The sequence below is a fragment of the Malus domestica genome, chromosome 16, assembly GCF_042453785.1.
Source record: "Malus domestica chromosome 16, GDT2T_hap1".
In the NCBI taxonomy this organism is placed as follows: Eukaryota; Viridiplantae; Streptophyta; class Magnoliopsida; order Rosales; family Rosaceae; genus Malus; species Malus domestica.
The window spans coordinates 3,045,711-3,066,952 of NC_091676.1; the positions used below are offsets into that span (position 1 = coordinate 3,045,711).

The 21,242-nt window shown below is 38.5% G+C and overlaps 5 protein-coding genes and 1 non-coding gene across 12 annotated transcripts; 4 read left to right on the top strand and 2 right to left on the bottom strand.

Annotated features, from left to right (window-relative positions):
* The first annotated feature begins 857 nt into the window (after positions 1–857).
* LOC103402715 (uncharacterized) lies at positions 858–3,146 on the top strand. Its single transcript, XM_008341467.4, has 5 exons — positions 858–1,292; positions 1,641–1,744; positions 1,855–2,026; positions 2,139–2,261; positions 2,369–3,146. Exons 1-5 carry the CDS (start codon positions 1,104–1,106, stop codon positions 3,017–3,019), a joined length of 1,239 nt encoding a protein of 412 aa, XP_008339689.3. The 5' UTR covers positions 858–1,103; the 3' UTR covers positions 3,020–3,146.
* On the bottom strand, positions 3,119–5,266 carry LOC103402714 (homologous-pairing protein 2 homolog). The gene is made up of 6 exons (XM_008341466.4): positions 4,609–5,266; positions 4,480–4,505; positions 3,901–4,168; positions 3,702–3,772; positions 3,409–3,597; positions 3,119–3,323 (listed from the first exon to the last, which is right to left on the bottom strand). The coding sequence occupies exons 1-6, from the start codon at positions 4,634–4,636 to the stop codon at positions 3,231–3,233; spliced, it is 675 nt and encodes a 224-aa protein (XP_008339688.3). The 5' UTR covers positions 4,637–5,266; the 3' UTR covers positions 3,119–3,230.
* Positions 5,267–5,471: 205 nt separating this feature from the next.
* On the top strand, positions 5,472–5,996 carry LOC108169675 (uncharacterized). Of its 2 annotated transcripts, none has more exons than XR_011577610.1 (3): positions 5,472–5,613; positions 5,717–5,759; positions 5,856–5,996. It is a non-coding gene; the product is annotated as an uncharacterized protein (transcript). The 2 variants fall into 2 exon arrangements; XR_011577611.1 differs by having other exon boundaries at positions 5,477–5,613; positions 5,722–5,759.
* A 1,081-nt stretch (positions 5,997–7,077) lies between these two features.
* Positions 7,078–9,474, top strand: LOC103402712 (aluminum-activated malate transporter 4-like). Its single transcript, XM_008341464.4, has 6 exons — positions 7,078–7,674; positions 7,779–7,916; positions 7,999–8,268; positions 8,350–8,486; positions 8,603–8,749; positions 8,867–9,474. Exons 1-6 carry the CDS (start codon positions 7,371–7,373, stop codon positions 9,395–9,397), a joined length of 1,527 nt encoding a protein of 508 aa, XP_008339686.4. The 5' UTR covers positions 7,078–7,370; the 3' UTR covers positions 9,398–9,474.
* Positions 9,433–13,758, bottom strand: LOC103402713 (KRR1 small subunit processome component homolog). The gene is made up of 12 exons (XM_008341465.4): positions 13,385–13,758; positions 12,872–12,948; positions 12,605–12,715; positions 12,170–12,238; positions 11,360–11,416; positions 11,198–11,236; positions 10,993–11,097; positions 10,789–10,871; positions 10,580–10,661; positions 10,008–10,151; positions 9,825–9,896; positions 9,433–9,703 (listed from the first exon to the last, which is right to left on the bottom strand). The coding sequence occupies exons 1-12, from the start codon at positions 13,569–13,571 to the stop codon at positions 9,590–9,592; spliced, it is 1,140 nt and encodes a 379-aa protein (XP_008339687.1). The 5' UTR covers positions 13,572–13,758; the 3' UTR covers positions 9,433–9,589.
* A 4,011-nt stretch (positions 13,759–17,769) lies between these two features.
* On the top strand, positions 17,770–21,066 carry LOC103425429 (aluminum-activated malate transporter 4). Of its 6 annotated transcripts, none has more exons than XM_070816191.1 (6): positions 17,770–18,443; positions 18,548–18,685; positions 18,810–19,073; positions 19,155–19,291; positions 19,392–19,538; positions 19,937–21,066. In XM_070816191.1, exons 1-6 carry the CDS (start codon positions 18,074–18,076, stop codon positions 20,021–20,023), a joined length of 1,143 nt encoding a protein of 380 aa, XP_070672292.1. In that variant the 5' UTR covers positions 17,770–18,073; the 3' UTR covers positions 20,024–21,066. The 6 variants fall into 6 exon arrangements, with proteins under 6 accessions (XP_070672292.1, XP_070672293.1, XP_008361730.3 ...); XM_070816192.1 differs by having other exon boundaries at positions 19,957–21,066; XM_008363508.4 differs by having other exon boundaries at positions 20,254–21,066.
* The last annotated feature ends 176 nt before the right edge of the window (positions 21,067–21,242 follow it).

Below are 21,242 nucleotides of genomic sequence, written 5' to 3' on the forward strand. Positions count from 1 at the left end.
TTGTAGACTAGCCGCCGGGTCTTTTGGGGGGTTGGGGGACCAGTTCTCTTGCTTTCTTCCAATTTTTGGGTCATATGAGAAGCTTCATCTTCAAGAATCTTCAACTCCACAACCAATTCTCCAAATAAGTCACCTAGTCCACACTGAAGAGTGCTCACGACCACCACTATTCCTAGATGGGGAAATGTTGTTTCTATCTGGTTGGTTGGAAATATCGATTGGGACACCCCATTCTCCAAATTTCGACTGGAAATTTCGGTTTGCACCATCTCCCTAATAGAGGAGGGACTAGCGTATATTGACGGCTCCCAATTTTGTTAGAAAGATTGTACAAATAATGATACAAATATATGATAAATGTAGTATTACACAAGAAAAAAGCACACTGAACAAAAATGTTATTCTTACAATCTATTTGTATCATCTCGAGTCGAGATGAGACTCACATGTGTTGGTAAGCTTTACCTCTATTCAAGAGTTGGTACAAATCATCTCTAATAGGGCCCGCTTACTCATGTGGGTTCTATCTCTATTAGAGAAATGTTACAAATGATGGTTTAAATAGATAGTATGGAAATGGATCATCTCCGGATCATTTCCACCTAATTCTTCTCATCAAACAATCCGGGCTCTTGAAATTTGATTCAATGACTAAAAATTCTTAGAGTAGAGGTGGAAGAGATCCGGAGAGTATACCACACAAAATCCGTGCCGTGCCCACCGAGTCACTTTGACTTACGTGTCCGAAGAGCGTGAGAACAAGTGGATGTTTTTCTGCTTGCTCTCTTGGCAGAAATAGTCCAGCTAATAACAAGCCGCGTTTTATCAAAACCACATCTCCTCGTTCCTCCACTTGTATGATTGTAGAAACTTAGCCCCTAAGCCAAAAATAAACCCTAATAAACAAAACAAAATACCACGTCAGCAACACCTCCTCCTCTTCCAAAGTCCGAACTACCCGTATAAAAGTCAAAGTTTTTCCCCATCGTCGTCACCCCTTAAAGCAGCAAACGATCCAGCACTCGTTTGTTGCCTTGCTCTTTCTACCTCATCCGTTGGAATTATCCAGAGACAGAGAGAGTGAGAGAGAAGGTGGTGAAAAAATGGGAAGAAAGCTCGATGCTTTGCTTGGAAGGAGTCACAAGACCTCCGCCAAGTTCAAACCAGTTTTGAACCTCGCTCTCTCCCGCCTCGCCGTTCTCAAGAAACAGCGCGAGGTCAAGTGCTCTCAGGCTCGATCCGACGTCGTCCAGCTCCTCCAGCAGGGTCACCAAGATCGAGCTCTTCTTCGCGTAAGTTCCGTTTTAAAACGTTCAATTCGGAGTTCATATGACTAAAAAGGAGTGTCCAAACCGCTACTAATCTAATTGACCAAAAATTTAAGAACGCTCGTAAAAGTACTTTCCGGAAAAGCAGCTTGGATTTTTAATAATATTTTTGTGTGTTTTAAGATGCTTTCAGATAACAAAAGACGCTTACATGTTTACAATAAAAGCAATTATAGCAAAAGCGCGTATAAGTGTTTCCTACAAAAGCATCCCAAACAATCCTTGTAGCTTCACGATCAAAATTTTCCACGGCTCTTATTTTTCTACTGGAATTCGACGCTGAGAGACTTTAGTTTGTTTTGTTGTTGGCAGGTGGAGCATGTGATTAAGGAGCAGAATATGTTGGACGTGTTTGTCATGATCGAGGGTTTTTGCAACCTCGTGATCGAAAGGGTTCATCTCATTGAACAAGAAAGGTTTGGTTTTTTAAACTAATTAGTATTAATCTAACTTTAAGTACTTTTGTTTAGTTGGCAATTGACATCAATCTAATTTTATGACTTTTGCGGTGTCTTTGTTCACTTAGGGACTGTCCTGATGAACTGAAGGAGGCAACATCGAGTTTGCTTTATGCGGCTTCAAGATGTGGGGATTTTCCGGAGCTTCAAGAGATTCGCGCGGTTCTCACTGCTCGTTTTGGCAAGGAATTTGCCGCTCGTGCCATCGAAGTGCGCAACAATTGTGGAGTCAACCTCACGGTAATGATCCGGAACAGGCAGAACTTTTCTAATTAATTTCAATGCAAAGCTTACGTTTTTGTCAAGAGAAATTCGGCATGTTAATGATTTGTGTGTTTTTCGGTTTTTGAAGATGATGCAAAAACTGTCAACTAGGATGCCAGTTTTGGAGGTCAGAATGAAGGTGCTCAAAGAAATTGCTGCAGAGAATAACATTGTTCTGACGCTGGAAGAAACGCCTTCTGTTTCCACTGAGGTATGTAATTTGGAAGAATAACGGGAATTACGAGAGGATTAGAACCGAGGTTACTTTGAAATTTATTCATGGTATCTGAGGTTTGCCGTGCGTGATCAATAATGCAGGACAAATCGGATGCGAACAAGGCCAGTTCAAGTGGCACGGGACCAGCGGATAATGTGCAGGCTTCTGCAGAAGAGACTGGAAGAGATGATAGGTTCTCTGGTTCGATTAAGCCAAGGAAATACAAGGATGTAGCTGATGCTGCGCAAGCAGCATTCGAGTCTGCAGCTTATGCAGCAGATGCTGCAAAAGCAGCAGTGCGACTCTCTAGGCCTGAATCTCATGATCCCGATGATCAAAATAGTCCCGGAGGTAAACGAGGAAAGCTATCTGACAGATACGAGTCCTTTAAAACTGAATCAGAATCGCAGAGTGAGCAAAATCAAGGTGAATCAAAGAGGTCAACATCTTCTTTAAGTTTAGATTCAGATGGAGATGAGGTGATTCCAATGTCCTCAGATGCCGCAGGGCAGGCCAATCTTTTAGGGAAGGATATAGTTTTTGATGAGAGTGAAAGCGACAGCGAACCAAATACACCGCCCTCGTCTCATAAGCCAATTCCTTCGAGGTTTCAATCCGGCTTGAAGGCAGAGTCAAGGCTTGAATATCCTGCAGTACATGTCGCTGGAGGATCTGCAAGGCAAAGCCCGCCGCGATTAAACATTGAGAAGGGACCATTCTCTCTGAGGACTCGACGGGTGCGTGGCTTCTGAGTTTGATTATAAATTTGATTGTTTCTTGATCTCCTTTTTTTGTTTTCGGGAACTGTAAACGTGTTTGATTATTTTTGATCGTGAGTACTTCCAGTAATATCTATTGAAATTTGTTTGATACAACTAATCAACGGATACATAAGCCTAAGTTTTAAACACCATGAAACTAATTTCGAAACGTTTGACTAATGCACGACATCATCTGAAAAACTCAACGGAGTCTAGGCCTCTTGTTACTGCGCAGATCACTAAATGACTGCAAGCTCACACCAACATCTTCATCATAGTCGATCCCGAGCTCCTCCTGCAGTAGCACAACAGACTATTCACAGCTACACCATAGCATATTCCATAAGCGCGTAAAACGGAACATCCAAATACAGGCATACCTTAAATTCCTTGACATCTTTCGGTGAGTTCTCAGTAATAGCATCCCACAGATCTTTGAACATCCTTCGACGCTTTCTCCACTGGCTGACTTTCTCGGAGACCATTTGCTCTACCGCCTTGCGGTCTTCTGGCTTGACCAACGTAACTCCTCCGCGCAATTTTTCCAATCTGTCCTCCATTTCATTGACCTAATACAGGATTCAAAACACCAGACTTCATCCATGCTCCATACCCTTTTTTCCCAGTCACATAATTTGACCTAATCAAGCACAAACCTATCGAATTAACTTACCTCCTTTCTCAGTTTCGCTTCTTTGTCCCTTATTTGCTCCAGAGTCAAATGTGACTGCAATGTTTTAATTTCTGCAACGAAAGTGCATCACGAAATTTCAAACTCAGCAAGGCAAAACCTTAAACAGAGAATTAAATTGTCGAATACCAGAGGCAATTCTCAAAGCTATGAAATGTAGTAAGGAATAGTAAACGGGTACCTCCCTCAACCTCGCTAATTGCTCTCTTTTGTTCACCCAGCTGTTCCTGCAGTTTCTCATTCTCTTGCTTCATTCGGGTAAGCTCCTCGCTGTTAGGAATGTCGAACTGGTCCTGCCGAGCCAGGTAGATCTTCTGCTTGCCATACTCCTTGAACGAAATCTTGCCATTATCCGCAAGAGTGTCCAGCGCCTTCTGTATGGCCGCCTTCTTGAGGTTGAACTTCTGCAACGCATCCGCCACATTTTGAGAATTCAGCGGCCTATTTTGCTGGACAAAGATGTGCAAATTACCATCAGCATTAGGACGAGCACAAACTCTACTTAGCAATAATCTGTTTGTTTTAGGCTTACTAATTCCTTCAATTAAACGCTAATTAGTAGAATTACAGCGAAATCAAAAAGAGGAAAACAACAACAACAGCAGCAGCAGCAGCTACTAAAAAGAGAAAATTAATCACAACTCGATTTTCTCACCTCCCAAACAGGCCAAAAATCGGAAAGGAAATTCACATATTACCAATTTATTCGACTTTACAGTAAAATTAGATTGCAATAGGAGAAACGAAAGATTATTTTTACCTCGTTCAGGTAGTTGAGGACGATTGCTGTAACGTTTCCACCAAACCAAAGGCAACAAAGAGGTTTAGCGATTCAGTATCGGAAACTCAAATCGAGTGAATTACAGGAGAATTCTAGAACTCGGATTACCTTCTGGGTTTTCGAATTTGGGAGCCATTGATCGGAAACTCTACGGCTCCGGCCGGAGTATCGGAAACTCTACGGGAAATGGCGGGAAGAAGAAGCTTCTCAGAGACCCGAAAACTTTTGGCTCTCGATTTGAAATGAAAACGATAATAATGAGCTCCCCTTTCGGTATACGACGCCGTATCTCCAATTTAAAAGTGGTTTTCTAATGGACAACTTTATCCCTGTTTCATACTCGAATTTACGTAAAGCAAACAAAATCGTTAATTTGGCGCCGAGAGGCAGGCCACGCGGTGACTTTTCATTTCTCAGAAACGATGGCCACCGTCAGCGGGACATCTCCGCCTCTGCTCTGCTGCACCAACCGCCGCGCCGGTTTTTCAAACAAGCCCTCCCTCAGATCTCGACCCCAAGACCCAATTTTGCACGCAAAAGCCGTTTTCTGGGGCATTGGACTCCCAAACGCGGCCTTCACAACCGCCCGCAACCCACGAAAGGAACTCCAAATTGAAGCCGCACATGTGACGCACGGATCGCCCGAAATACACCACCGCCGTCCAGCAGGAGAACGACGGCTCAGAACGGCTGCTTCAGATTGCTGCATGGCTTGCTGAGGGAGTCTACATTTTGTGGCCTTTTCTCCTTCCTTATGCTCCTGTGTGTAAATTAATGTACTTTGAGTAATTCTTATATATATGTAGTAATACATACATACATACATTTATATATATAATTATAATTAGCTGCTCAAAGATGTTGCCTTGTTGGGATTTCAGGGAGACCCAGTGTGGGGAATTAGTTTGGATACAGTGAACTCTCTTGTTTCTCTCTGAATTCCTTCTTCATTTTGCCTTTTTATCTACTCCAGTATGCTCAATCAATCAGTTATTCATTTTCTGAGTTCAATTTCCATGTTGCCCCGTCACGGTGACGATATCCCAAGTTAACAAGGCACCAGAGTGCGGAACATAGAAACAGGTGACAGTGCATGGTCGGCTTGAGATACCGGTACGGTGAAATTCCAGCTCATATTAGTCATATCTAGTAGTGGTGAATTTTAATTTTAATTTTAATTTTTTTGTGATGATATCTGCAATTAACTTGTTGGCAGAGTAGTTGGTGTTGGTTTGATTGATGCCCCAGTTCTTCACCCGGTCAGAATTTGTCATATCAAGTGAATGGTTTTTACTACCAAGTTTTACTATTTAAGCATCTTTTCTGACATGGACATTGGACAATTTGTTTTTTAGATGTCTGAAGGATTATTCAACTTTGTGATTGAGTGGACATTCATGTTTTGCTCCTCTGCTGTTCACGGATCGAAAGAGGGACAGACACAAGTGGTCTCTCGACGCCTTATGGGGTTTTCAGATGTTTCTCACTATTAGTGTGCTTTTGTCCAAAACTTATTGTTGTCGATTGTGAGCATTAATCTATGAATTTTGATAATCGGGAGGGCGGATTCAAACGCAGGACCTCTTTCGTGATTGAGAAACAGATATCACTAGGTCAAGAGCTAGTTGTTATCGGTCTATGATTTTATATTTGCTTTGTAATGGGCATGTTTTCGGAGACCAGTTACATTTTCCATCAATTTGATCAATGTTGTTGTGCATGTGATATGAACAGCTTTTCTAATACCTTACATGGCTACCCGGCTGAATGAGGCTGGGTCAGACTACACTCCAAGCAAGGGCTCACAGCTCGGGTCTGTCATGACCAATGGTGCTCCCATCGTTGGACTTGCTAGCGGAGCGATATGTCTGATACCTGCATTGTGGGCACTTTTTGGCCGAATGGACGGAAACTTTGGGAATATTTCAGAAAGACGGGAGTTCTTGATCGGTTACCTAGGATCGGAGAGGCTGGCTTATGCATTCATTTGGGATATCTGTCCTTATCTTCCAGCCCTGGTTAATAGGTGACAATCTTCAAGATGTTGGGAGCAGCAAGATTGGTATCGTAAATTATCTTAGATTTGTACCAGTTGTTGGCTTAGTTGCTTACCTTTTTTGTCTGAATCTTGACGAGGAACTGTAGCTTTTACAGCAAGTAAATGTCTGATTGCAATAAGTGTAACAAAGACAAAACATTGTACTTCAATATGAACATGAAGCTTCCTTTGTTCTTCCCAAAGACCAAAAACACAAAGACAAGGGCGTGAAGTTTCCCCCCATTTGGTAAAGCCACAGGACCAATAATTATTAAAAAAGGGAACTTCAACAAAAAAACTTCCAGTATTGTTCATTTTAACGAAAAATCACATTTTTACTCTAAGAAGTCAATCATGGTACTATTCACTTACAATACTTTTTTGTCATTTTCGTTAAAACTCAAAGTTTTCAAATCCTTTTCATTAATTTTTCGTATTAAAAAGGGCTTTTGCGCACGTTTTTTTCTTCCTTCTACACCCTCATGTTTATTTATGTTTCATTTGTATTTTGTTTTCATTGGAGGCTCATATGTTAGAGTGACCCAGATAAAATAAAGGGTGGTGCTATTCACAAACTCATTTTTATCTCTCAATCTTAATTTCCGGCCTTCGGATCGAAAGAATTGAAGAATATCAATAGATAAAAATCAACAAGGATGTGTGAGAAAAAAAAAAAGTGCCACAACAGGTACGGATCTATTTTCAACCAGAAAGACATGCATATTGCTTTTTGGGTAAGTCCAAAGACGTGCATTCTTCTCTATCATTGACGAGTGCCACAGCAGGTTAAAAGGAAGAGAGACTCACTTGGGCTAATTCGTCTGCCAACAGCATGGAAAAGCCACTTCTGGGCAGCTTCAAGGGAGCTGAGTACGAAAATGCAGAAAGCAGATGCACGCGTTTCAATTCGATGGGTAAAAAGATGATGAATTCTTGGAAAGATTTACTACATTTTGCTTCAAAAGCATGGCAAATGGGCCGTTCTGATCCCAGGAAAGTCATCTTTGCAATAAAAATGGGACTGGCTTTGTCCACAGTTTCGTTGCTAATATTTTGGAAAAAATCGTATCGCGACGTTAGTCAGTACTCAATCTGGGCTATCCTCACTGTAATTGTGATGTTCGAATTCAGCATCGGTACGCTATGTTTGATTTCAGAACGTAACGTGACAATTTAGGTCTGTTTGATAACCATTGTTTCGCTTTTCGCTTTCAGTTTTCAGTTTTCCGTTTTCATGCAGGTGGGACTTTCATCAAAGGATTTAACCGCGGTTTCGGAACATTGTTTGCCGGAATGCTTGCATTCTGCTTTTCCGAGTTATCTTTGCTGGCTGCAAAACTGGAGGAAGTTGTGATTGTCATAAGCATATTTATCGTTGGTTCGTATAAGTACTAATTGAATTAAAATCATAGTTAAATTCTACCTTTTTTCTAACTCTGCTTCTTCTCGACACCCTTTAGGATTTTTTGCGTCTTACTTGAAGCTGTACCCAACAATGAAGCCCTACGAGTACGGGTTTCGAGTTTTCGTGTTGACATACTGCATCCTAATGGTTGCTGGGAACAGAACAAGGGAGTACAATGAGGCAGTTGTGACTCGACTGGTTCTTATTGCAGTGGGAGCTGCCGTTTGTTTAGCTGTTAACATATGCATATATCCGATATGGTCGGGAGAGGATCTGCATAACTTGGTAGTGAAGAATTTCAAGGGAGTTGCTACTTCATTAGAAGGTACAATTACAATGTGTGAATTTTTTCTTTAATTTCTAGTCAGCTTTCTGCTCTATTAATCTGCTCGACTTTATTGCTCAGGCTGCGTTAACGGGTACCTAAAATGTGTCGAATATGAGAGGATCCCGTCACGAATTCTTACATACCAAGCTGCAGATGATCCACTGTACAAGGGCTATCGATCCGTGGTAGAATCTACAAGCCAAGAAGAAACTCTGGTATGATTTACCCCAAGAAGAAGCACTTTTGCTTATAAGCACTTCTTCTCTAGAAAGCACTCATACAACCCGGAAGTTCTTGGGAGTTTTGATTGCCATTTGACTTGTTTATGCAGTTGGGATTTGCAGTCTGGGAACCACCTCATGGGCGTTACCGAATGTACAATTATCCTTGGACAAATTTTGTGAAATTAAGTGGTGCATTGAGGCATTGTGCGTTTATGGTCATGGCTCTCCATGGGTGCATTCTTTCCGAAATACAGGTAACTCTGCGTGACGAGAAAGAAAACGATTACATTACAAATTGTGATTCGGACATATTAATTGTACAGTTTCCTTCACACAAACACTGTTGGTTTATAATTTTGTACTGCATGTAGGCACCAGCAGAAAAGAGGCAGGTTTTTCGTGATGAACTCCAGCGGGTTGGAGCTGAAGCTGCCAAAGTTTTGCTGGAACTCGCCAAGAAAGTGGAGAAGATGGAAACATTAGGCCCTGGAGACGTGCTCCAAGACGTGCATGAGGCAGCAGAGGAACTGCAGAAGAAGATAGACCAGAGATCATATCTTCTGGTCAATTCAGAGAGTTGGGAAATCGGAAGACGGCCTAATGGACCACAAAATGCTTCAACAGAGGACATGCTTGGGGACCAAGCATCTGGGCCCGTGCCTCTCTCATTCGGTGGCGGCAGCGGCGTTATCAAGGAATGTAACTGTGGAACATATGAAAGCGCGAGCGCCTTGTCCCTGGCCACATTTGCTTCGCTACTGATTGAGTTTGTTGCCCGGCTTCAAAATGTGGTTGACACATTCCAAGAGCTCGGTGAGAAGGCAGACTTTCAGGCGTTTGTTCCGGATACACTACGGAATTTTCAAGCTACTGGAAATCTTGTGGGAATCAGTTCCGTTTGAACTCTAAACCTGAGAAGAAATTTAAAAAGGGGAAGTTTCGAAAAAATGAGTCGATTATCAACTTAATAATGTCATCAGTGGGTGCGGACAACAATTCCTTACATTTCAAACCATCCAGAGTTTGATCAGATGATACATGTCCAACACTCATCTATGAGCCTATCTATCACAAATCACAACTCAAAATTATATCTAAGAACGCTTGCGCTTGGATTTCTTTTTCGATGGTTCTCCAGACTCCGCAAGATATGCTTCTGGATTTACGTTCTCAGCCATTTTTTGTATTCCATACTCTTTTGCCTTTTTCTGTAAAACAACCAGCGAAAAGGAGGTAAGGTAAAACGAAACCAACAAGACAACCATGTTTCTAGAGAGTGATCAAAATGTAAGCTTCTAGCAATGCCTTATTTCTATCATTATAGTTTACCTTCAGAGACGTGGCCACGGCAGCCAGATCTTTGCTACCATCATCAGATTTGGTATCCTGAACTACAGGCTCCTGAATCAGGAAAAACAGAAAATTAACAACAGCTCATAGGAAGATGTATAAGTAACTTAAAGAATCAAAGCACCCTAACACCAAACAAAACAGAAAGCATCAATGTACTACCTTTGGAGGAATGAAAGCAGCTTCTCTTTTTCGCTTATTTTCTGCGGTTTTTTCAGATTGTTTCTCCTGCTTCTCTTGCCACTTCTTTGCTGATTTCACTTTGTCGTTCAAAAAGTATTCTCCAGTTTCTAATTGTATGTCAATCTGAGAAAGCAACAGAAAAATGAAAATTTATATGACAACTAAAATGCAAGTTGATATAAAATAACTTCCAAAAATTTATTTTTACTTGGAAAAGGAAGAACATTGGGAACTAAAAAGGAGGGATATTTAAACGGATAGAATCAGACATCAATCAAGAACTAAAATGGTATAAAAAAGTGGGGAAGAAAGAAGGCAAACGTGTTCAGTAACATTTAAAAGTTAAGCCTCTACAATTAACTAAGACAGAGATCACCGACATTTTAATAATTTTAGGTAGAGAAGATACTTTATCTATAGACATAACAGCTTCCAAAAGGAGTTACTTTTGTTATGCATATTCAGGAGAACAGCAACCTTATTATGCCTCATTCACAAGGAACCCTTGCAGGAAGATAGACCATACAAGAGTCTGGTAGCAAATTACTCACCTTGCTAGGTTGCTGGGGAGGTGGGAATGGTGTATATGGTCTCTTCTCTTTACTCTTGACCTTGTTTTGATTAATATTTTTCCTGGGGAGAGAAAGAGAGAATAGTTCAAAACTGAAATAATAGTGCCTAAGACACCTACAAAACATAGGCAGGCAATAACAGTTGTCAGCATGCGTAGAGTTAAAGAAAAATGAAGTAGAAGTCATACTTCTTGAACTTTGGAAGAAATCTATCCCAGTTCTCATTTGCTAGCGCCGGATCCTTTTCAAGTTCTTTCCTCACCATGAGAGTCTGCTTACCAGGAAGGAAGAGATAAAAAGTAAGCACAGAGGATTCATTCACAGACCTTCAGGTCTAACTTTGTAAGGTGAGAGACAATCTTGATGAAATCACATAGTACAACGACAATCACCTTGATATGAAATATGGGATGCATTGCATTCGTCATGCAGTCTTCCACAATCCTCCTGACTTGCTTCAATGCTTTAAATGAACCCATTACAGATACGGTGTTTCCCTATTCATTTACAAGCAAATTAAAATTATTTTGCCATAGTTTCACTTCAAATAAAAATGTACAATATAGCAATCACAATCACAAGGAATAGCACACTTACTTGAACCAGAATATAACAGCCTGTAAGTATTTCAAGTGCCTGTGTTCAAATTATATTGTGAAAGATTAGAGAAACAGAATAAGATATAAGGATATACCTAATGAAATGTGAAATCATATATAATTGAATTATAAAACATGATATCTGGTTTACTCCATGCACCTTCAAAGTAGATGAATTGGGGCCAATCAGGCGGTCCCGCCGTTTTACAAATCGTTCCTGCACTCAATAAAAGAGATTGGAATGCTTAAGTAAATTATTCTTGGAAATCTTCCAACTGAAACAGTTCAACAGTTGGTATTATTACAAAAGTCAACAATCAGTACTTATTTCTTCTAGCCAATCCCTACCGTTCCTCCATTGCTAAGGGTAGTTCTTGGGTCCAACTCACACGGAGTAGGCAGTTGAACCCAAAGGCTAGGTAGGAGTTTGAGGAGGGCTACCACCTATCTAGTACCCAGTCTAAGACCAAATGAAAGGGGAAATTGATTCAACAATCACTCGGAAATATTTGGATTGTCAACGCCACAGTACTCAGCAATTTAAAATTATCAAAATACGCTGCCTTTGCTGAATGAGGGTTACTAACCGCTTGTTCTTTGCACAATAGGCAAAATTAAGTCCTAATACATTGTACTAGAGGTAGTTTAAAAATAAACCTAAAATGATTTCACCCTTCAAATGTGAATTTTAGTAAAATAACATTCCTCTTGCGGATCAATTGTTTATAAACTAGTAAACTCATCCTTGTATTCCTGTTTCACTAAACCTAAGAAACTCAAAACCTAAAGCATCAAACAAATGCTCATATCATCTTAGTGCTGACACAAAAAGGTCCTGCATCAAAACTACACGGAAGGCTTCTGAAAAGAAGAAAAAAAAATTGATGGGAAGTTAATAGCTTGGATCTGTTCATAAGAAAACTGACAATCCACTACTAAAAGTAAACGAAAGAAATTTGAAGCAACACACCTTACTTCTCACGAAGCTGCTAATCTTGATGATGTCACATTGCATTTCATCATTCAGTATTTTTATTGCCTGAAACAAAGGTTGAGCACTTGAATCAGAAAATTCACAAAAAAAATTGCCCAACCCAAAACTCAATTCCATGAATGAGACTATATATAGTGGGGTTTGTAAGTAACGAGAAATAGTATCATGTTATATATCACAGGTTTATAAAATTCATCCTGAGCTCTTCACTAGGATTCAAATAATCTGACGTAAAACTAATGGTATATCATTTCTGTTGATTCTGAAAAGAATATTATAGCATCGAAAGAGAAAAGGAATGAGATAGAAAGAACAAACAGAAATACCTTAAAAACTACTTCAAACTGTTTGAATCCATAGGAAAGCCGATTCAAACATAAGAAGATAATAACAAGAACCTGACATTTGTACCTGAGGAGCAGGAACACTTCTTGACAAAAGTTTGATAAGATCCCTAGCTTTGACAACAATATATGGGTCTTTAGTCTTCCTGGTTGTTGAGACTGTCATGGAACCCTCAACCTACCCACATTACGAAAGCAACAGTTAAGCTACATAAACCAAATCAAACAGAATTTTTCATAAGCCACCCATCGGTCACGAATAAATTTCATAAAGGTCAACCAACCAAATTTACAAATACAAGAGTTTGCACAAACGAAAGCTAGTGCAACATACCAGATTCAGTTCGCACGTAATGCCATACTCTTTCAAAGCAGATTTCACCACTGGCCAGCATTCTTGCAAGTACTTTTCTGCACAACAGAGTGCAAAGACTCGTGAGTGAGGAAATACAATAGCATAATTTCCTATAATGCACACTGAAAAACAAGATCCCGACTGTGCAACAGCCATATTTCAAACTAGGTTTTCTCCTTTTGCCTCACCTGAGTTCCCCAAATTCACTTTTCACACAAATTTCAAATACATTTTCTTAGCAGCCAAACAACAATGTCAACAAAATTTAGCATCATAAAATGCTTACCGGCACAAAACAGCATAAAAAGAATTAGGTCAATAAAACAGATTCTAACCCAATAGTTTTTACTTTACCCAAAATCTCAAACACTTATTTCAGGACTAAAACTTTTGAAATTTTCTTTTCTTTTCTTTTCCCACACTTTCTCGGCAGCCAAACAGAGAAAAAAGAAAGAGTAATAAGAAGAAGAAGAAGAAGAAGAGAGGAGGCACCTCTGTATTGAGGGAACAGCGTAGAGAAGGAGGTGACTTCGAGCATGCCACCTTCGTTCCAAGAAGGGTCGAACTTCTCAATCGTCCAGCGGTCAATGTTAGGGTCGTCGTCCCAAGGCTTCGGTTTGCGGTGCTTGTCCTTGCGCCTCTGCGGCTGCTGAACGCCAGCGTTTTCGCTGGTCTCCATCGTCGCTCTGTTGTTTTTGCTTCGGCGTTTGAAACCCTAGACGTATAGAGAGAGAGAGAGACGAGTGTTGTAAGATTTAAAAATCCATGGGTTTGGGTCGGCCCGTTTATCTAGCTATTCAAGTAGCGAGGGAAAAAATGGCCGTTATTTTGCTGGGAAACCAAAACAAAAGAAAAATAAAAGTGCCATGGATTTTTTGTTTACAAGTTTTTTTAATATCTTAAGAGCAACTCCACTCATGGAGTTTGCTCGGGGGACAGGCTCCAGGAAAGGGCCCGAGGGCCAGTGGGAGGAGGTCCAGCGTTGAAGGGCCCGAGTGAAGGTGGGAGCCCGAGTTACAGGCCTGTGGAAAATTGACAGGCTTGCTGCCCGAGGGGGGAGGAGTCATGCTGACCCAAGGGAGAAAAAAAAAACCATTTTTTGTGTCAGGCTGGGTCCGGTTTTTTTAATTTTTTTTATCTATATGCATTATTTTCACTTTTTCTATGATAGGTGTTGTATTATAGGAAGAAAAAAAAACCATTTTTTGTTTTCATCATTACTTTCTTGGCAAAAGAATTAAAGATATTATTTTTAGATACAATGACACGTGGCGCAACGAAAACGATTTAAAAAATCTTATTCGAAATTACAAATAATTTTATTTTGTATTATTTAAACAAACAAAAAAAACTAATATTTTATTGCCTATTGCCAGGGGGAGGGCTCCAATGGTGGAGATGCAAATGGCAATTACTGTTCATTAATGGCAGTTACTATTCATTAAAGGCAGTTACTGTTCAATGAGGTGGATTCAATAGTGGATTGCCAGGGGGAGGGCTCCATGGGTAGAGTTGCTCTAACTAGCATTTGTTTACATACTTTGTGTGTATGAACATATTTTTTTAGAAAATAAGAAGGAGATAGGGAGAGAGAACATAGGGGGAGTGGGAGATTTTTTTTTTTTTTTTTTTTAAATATTAGAGGTATTTTAACATCACATGTCATGATGCTTCAATAAAAAACAGTAAAATTTAGACCTGTGAAATTACATTATTACCCATCATTTTTTTTTGTATGATAGAATACTAAATAGTCTTGTCACCCTCTTTTTGTTAACAAAGAGGATTTCATTAATTAATAGAGATTAATATAGATTATTTGAGTTATAATATATTTTGTCTGTAAAATATTTTTTCTAGAAGAAATATGGAAATTACTAATTTTTATTAGTACTCTTCAATTAAAAAAAAATATTATTATTAATTCTCTGCACTCCTAATTCTTTTGGGTACAGGTACAGGTTCTTTATTTTTTCCATCACATTTTAGTAGTATTTTTATTTATTTGTAAGTAAGAGGTTTTATATTCACCTTGAAACAATTAAATATTTATTTGATGGAAATATCAAAATAAAGAAGTTCGTGTATACAAATCATATTTCATTATCCTCTCTTCGGGCCCGAAAATAGTGAATAACCGTTGCCACCAATTATCCCCTTTTTGAAAAGAAGACTAATTAGTATACTTTACAACAAGTGTTTTTGTTGATGTTGTATCTATAAAAAATGTGTCGTGTTGTGTTATTTTTGTGTCGTGTGAAATTATACTGAATTTATTTTTTGATCAACAAAATATACTCAACTTAAACTATCAGTCAATGGAATATTCAAAATTTATCCACAAATTTATGTATCGTATATCACTTGTTTTTACCTATGTTTCTTAGTATTTTTTTGGGACTTTTAGATCGAGGTTCAAAAACGTAGTGTGTTTTTAAAAGTGAGTCTAGTTATCTAGTTATATATTTTTATATCTTCTATACTCATTTTATATTTTCTAAATATATTAAAAATCAATTAAAATCTTCTAATATTATGCATTTTCCAATTCCAAACAAATTAATTAATATCTTATAACCAAAAACTAATGTACTAACATAAATCTCTCTGCAAACATTCTACCAATAAATCTATCTGCAAACATTATACCTGACACACCCCGATCGAAGTTGAGACGTGCTGGCTGTCACGTGAGGGTGACGTAGCCAAGTGCGCAACAAAAGTGAAAACGATAATAAGAAAATGCAAATAAATAAAAACCAACCTAAGCTAATCTAACTAGTGATAATAAATAAGTGCGTAAAAGTGGTCAAGTACCAAATACAAGTATTCAGAGCATAGGCAATCCAACAGTGCAGTCAAACCAACTAAGTGCTAATTATACAAAACAGGGAGAAGATCCCTACTTATTTTTGGATATGTCAGAACCGCCGTGAAGTCCTCGTGAGCCGCCAAAGACAATCAACTGCCTAGAATCTGGAGGGGCGCAAAACAGAAGGGTGAGTGGGCAAAAATAAAACATTTGAAAACACATTTATCTTTTATAAACATAATAACCACTCACTATAAAACCCGTATAATTTCCAGAAAATAGTAATAAATATATATATATATATATATATATATATATATATATATATAAACAACGCACAAGGGCAGTGAAACCCAAAATATGCCATGTCATAACGTATAAATCATGTAAGCCAGGTGTAGAATCAATGTAAAATAACACGGCAGTCGGAGTCACCTAATGTGACATGTACGACTGGATTATTGAAGAGATAAATATTGACAATTAAATAATTAAATTTAAGGAATTGGACTTACAATAATAAATTAGACTATTCCTACTATTGGCTTAAAAAATTGGACTTGTATAGGTTTTTTTGTTTGTTCAAATCTTTCATTTTCAATCGAACACCAAAATATAGAATAGTGTCAATAATATCACATACATGATAAACTCTCAGACCAATTAATAGATTATTAATATTGGATTCTAAAATTCGGATTCATTGATTGTGGAGTAAGTCCTCCAGACACAAATACCTTGGCAAATGGGAGTAGGATTCTTTTCTCATCCAATCCTTTTTTCTTCTCTTCCCTCGTCTCTCACTTTTCTTTTCGTCTCTCTCTTTCTCTAAAATGTTAATACAAAATGCCAACCTTGTTTAATCATAAGAAAAATAAAGAAAGATTTGAAAGGAAGAGAATATTCTCCCCACGTGATAAGTATCCTGATGGTCGCGGCAGCCCCACAAATAAAATGTCAATAGTTTAGGCCCACTGGATAGCAACACGTGGAGATGAGCATGAACCTGGGGTCCTCGACCAATAATGTCCTACTTTCTTCTTGAGTTAAAATACCTTTCTCACCCCTGTGCATGGCTCTCATTTTCGATTAGCTTTTTTTTCCTATGTTAATAATTTTGTTATACGGTTGTAAAGTTAAACTAAATTTGCAAGTGACAAAGTATTAAGTTCAATTTATTTCATAGATGAACAACTGATACAAAATTATTATAATTAACTTATTGTGTGGGTTAACTCCAGAATTTACTTGTTATATTAAAAAAAGTCGATTAACATTTCATTCAAAAAAACTTTTAGGTATTAATTTCCCTTATTGTGGTCCTTCCCACCTCATTGTACTAGGTGCCCAATGTAGTAATTGAACCTTCTAAACAAATATTCTCTTGTTAACAAAATAGACAGAACCACCAAATTGATCCAATTTGAAATACAAAAATTAGGTCACCTTTCATAACCATTCTATTTTTAGTCATTCAATTTAAAATACAATAACAAGGTAAAATATGCGGGAGAAATGAGTAATGAAGCGTGATGGAACAAAAAGAAAAGGTGAAGAGATGAGACTCGGAATAAAAAACTAAAAACAAAAATCCAATAACAATTCACTTTGGTGATTTTGTTATTCATATAGTCCATCTCATTTTTTCCACTTTCATTCTTTGTCTTGTATATTTTACTTCTATTTATAGTAAAAAAATATAAAAATTAAGATCATAAATTTTTTATTTATTCAAACGTACATAATCTAGTGATGAAAATCTTAGATTTGATTCGCATAAATTACTAGTTTAAATATATGATTTATGTCTGATATATTTTTCTTCTATCTATAGTAAAAAACAATAAAAATTAAGATCATAAAATTTTTATTTATTCAAACATATTATAATCTAGTGATGAAAGTCTTATGATTCGCGTAAATTGCAAGTTTAAATATGATTTATTTAAAAAGAAATATTATTCAGAACAAATTAAGGGACAAAGTGGTCTTTAACGCTTTTTTTTTTGGGTTGAATGAGCTGAATAAAAATAATAATAAAAAACCTCGTCTCCTCTACCAGTCCACAGTTTTATCCGTTTTCCATGGTTTTCTTGTTTCTCCACGTCTCTCTGCAAGTCATGCCACCGTCCATTCAACTCAACCAACTTCCAAGCTCAAACTTTTCAACTGTACAAACCAGCAAACGACGCCGTATCCTGTATAAATCCCTATGCCTTTATATGCATAGTGATCATTACATTTACATCCCCTGTCACGGTTTTGCCTAATGTCTCTTGTACGCTGTTCCGCTCGCCATTTCTTCTTCCTTATCTGAAATTCTGAGCTTTTTTTTCTCGACTTTTCAAATCCTTCTTCTCCGACGAAAAATGGCGGCCAAAATCGGGTCCTTCCGCCACAGCTTCGCCGAGAGAAGCAAGGAACGGCTGCTGTCGCGAAAAGGGTACTCCGACTTGGGCTTCAACAGCTCCGAGGCCGGCGACGAGCACGTCAAATGCGGCTGCTTCCGAAGAATCTCCGATGGGTTCAACAACTTCTGCAACAATTTCCAGGGCACTTTCATCAAGTTATATCAAATGGGTCATTCGGATCCTCGAAAAGCCATCTTTGCTATCAAGATGGGGTTGACGTTGGCGCTCGTGTCGCTGCTAATATTTTTCAAAGTGCCGCTCAAAGATGTCAGCCAGTATTCTATCTGGGCAATTCTCACTGTCGTCGTCGTCTTTGAATTCAGCGTAGGTATTACTTCAAAGATCACCCCTTTTTTTGTTTTTGCGTTTTGGTGGAGTTCTGTTCTAGTTTGTGTGACTAATGTGGAGTTTAATGTCGTTTTGATGCTAAAGGTGCAACCTTGAACAAGGGTTTTAATCGTGCTTTGGGGACGTTATCAGCGGGCGGGCTTTCTCTTGGGATTGCAGAGTTATCCGTATTGGCCGGAGATCTGCAGGAAGTTATAATTGTAATTAGTGTGTTTATAGCAGGTAATCTAGTTTAAAAACCTTGATAATTTGATCATTAATCTGTATCAGTTGGGAAGTTTGATACTTTGTTTATGATACATCATTTATCTCCTGAATTTTGAATGTTGGGTTTTATGGTAATTAGGATTTTGTGCTAGTTACGCCAAGCTTTATCCGTCAATGAAGCCATATGAATACGGATTTCGGGTATTCTTGTTGACATATTGTATCGTCATGGTGTCTGGAACATCATTATTCTTTCAGACAGCAATTTATCGATTGCTGCTTATTGCTGTCGGTGCCGCCACTAGTTTGATTGTAAATATATTTATATACCCTATCTGGTCAGGGGAAGATCTCCATAAGCTGGTGGTGAAAAATTTCAGGGGTGTTGCTGCTTCTTTGGAAGGTTGGTTCGTTTACAACATAATCTTAGTTCACGCTGAATTTCAGGATTGATTTTGATGGTTGATCTTTTGTTCTGTTATAGGTGTTGTTAATCAGTATCTGCAATGTGTTGAATACGAGAGAATTCCTTCCAAAATTCTCACGTACCAAGCTTCTGATGACCCGTTGTATAGTGGCTATAGATCAGCTGTACAATCTTCAAGCGAAGAGGAAACTCTGGTGTGTTGATATAACAATTCCACTTCTAGTCCTCTGAATTTGAACTGAGAAATGCAGGAACTTCTAATTCAACCAAATCGAATTGATATTATTTTTGCAGTTAGGCTTTGCTGTATGGGAGCCACCCCATGGCCCATATAAGTCATTCAATTATCCCTGGGTACACTATGTCAAAGTTGCCGGTTCACTGAGGCATTGTGCTTTCATGGTCATGGCGATGCACGGATGCATACTTTCAGAAATCCAGGTAAATATTTATTTTTCCTCCTCTGTGATTTTGCAGAATGTACATAGCAGAAGAAAAAGGAAGGGGTGTACTATCCACACACCCCTTTTTACTTTTCTCACACCCCTTGTTAATTTCTGTCATTTGATCTTCTTCAATTCATCCGATCCAACGGCCGAAAATTAGAAGGATGTGAGAGAAGTAAAAAGGGGTGTGGGGATATCACATCCCAAAAGGAACTGTAGATAGCAGCATTAAATTCGTAATCTCATTTATAGGAGATGAATCTTGCAGTTCATGCTGTTTGTTTGAAGATAAAATGAGCCTATGAGTATTATACCTTAAATCCTAACCCTGCAGTTTGGTTTTACTTGAAAAACATTTTGTTTAAGGCAATAATTTTTGTACTATTAATTTAGACTTATGTTCGATCTCCAAGATATCGAGCATCCGCTGCCTGCGAAGTGCTGATGAGAAATTTCCACTGTAACCTGAAAATAATTTGAAGAAGGGATTTGAAGGTTTTTGTTTTGGCTTTGCATAGAAGAATACCCTTGCATCCCATTTCCCTGCTGTCGAAGATAAGAAATTTTGCCAAACCATGCAACATGGCAAACCCTATAGCTGATTAAGAACACAGATTTCTTCTTAATCCTTTGTTTTTAGTTTCCCAATTGATTAATTATTAATTTAATTTTCAGTTTCATCATCAGGTTTTGTGAATGTGTTTCTGTAGGCACCAGCCGAAAAGAGACAGGTTTTTGCCATGGAGCTCCAGAGAGTTGGTGTGGAATGTGCTAAAATATTACGTGAGCTAGGAAGCAAAGTAGAAAAGATGGAAAAGTTAAGTCCCAAAGACGTACTTTTCGATGTGCATGAAGCAGCAGAAGAGTTGCAGATGAAAATAGACAAATATTCTTACCTTCTTGTCAATTCAGAGAGCTGGGGACCTGCAGTACGTCCCAGGGAATACGAAGATCATGTGCATTTTGTCGATAAAGACAACGAAAATAAACAGGTGGTGATCGATTCTCTCAGTGAATATTGGGATTCTCAGAATCCAAGCACGACTGCTGATCCTTCCAATCAACAATGGATATCTACAGAAAGTCTTTTAAAACGACCAATATCATGACCACGCCTCTCATTCAACGCGCACGCTGTGCAGCAGGAACCTGAAGAATCAAAAGTTTACGAAAGCGCCAGCTCCTTATCTTTGGCAACATTTGCATCGCTTCTGATTGAGTTTGTGGCTCGGCTTCAAAATCTGGTGGATGAATTCGAAGAGCTGAGTGAGAAGGCAAATTTTAAGGATCCTGTTGAAGCCAAGGAGGAGGTTGTCGGGTTCTGGACCAAACTATTTAGGAGTTTGCGGTTGAAGAACTAAAGAGTGGTTTTTTAAGGTTGGTACATAATTTTGATTTTGATCCAAGGATTTGGCCAAGGTTGGATCTCATTTGTTATAAATTGTTACCAGTTCATGTGTTATGTATGAAGGCTTTTTTTCCTTCGGCTTGAAGGTATACTGAAAACTAAACAATAAGCTTCATTCTCTTGTTCCCTCTGTTACATTTTCTTGATTTTTCGAAGCTTTAGTACGTACCGTTACCGATGAATATTTTTGTTGTTACGCCCCTTGTATATTTAAGGAAGCTGAGGTTAACTATAAAACTAATAGAAAACTTCATTTTAATCCTTGGCAAATATGACTTTTAGATTAAAAAC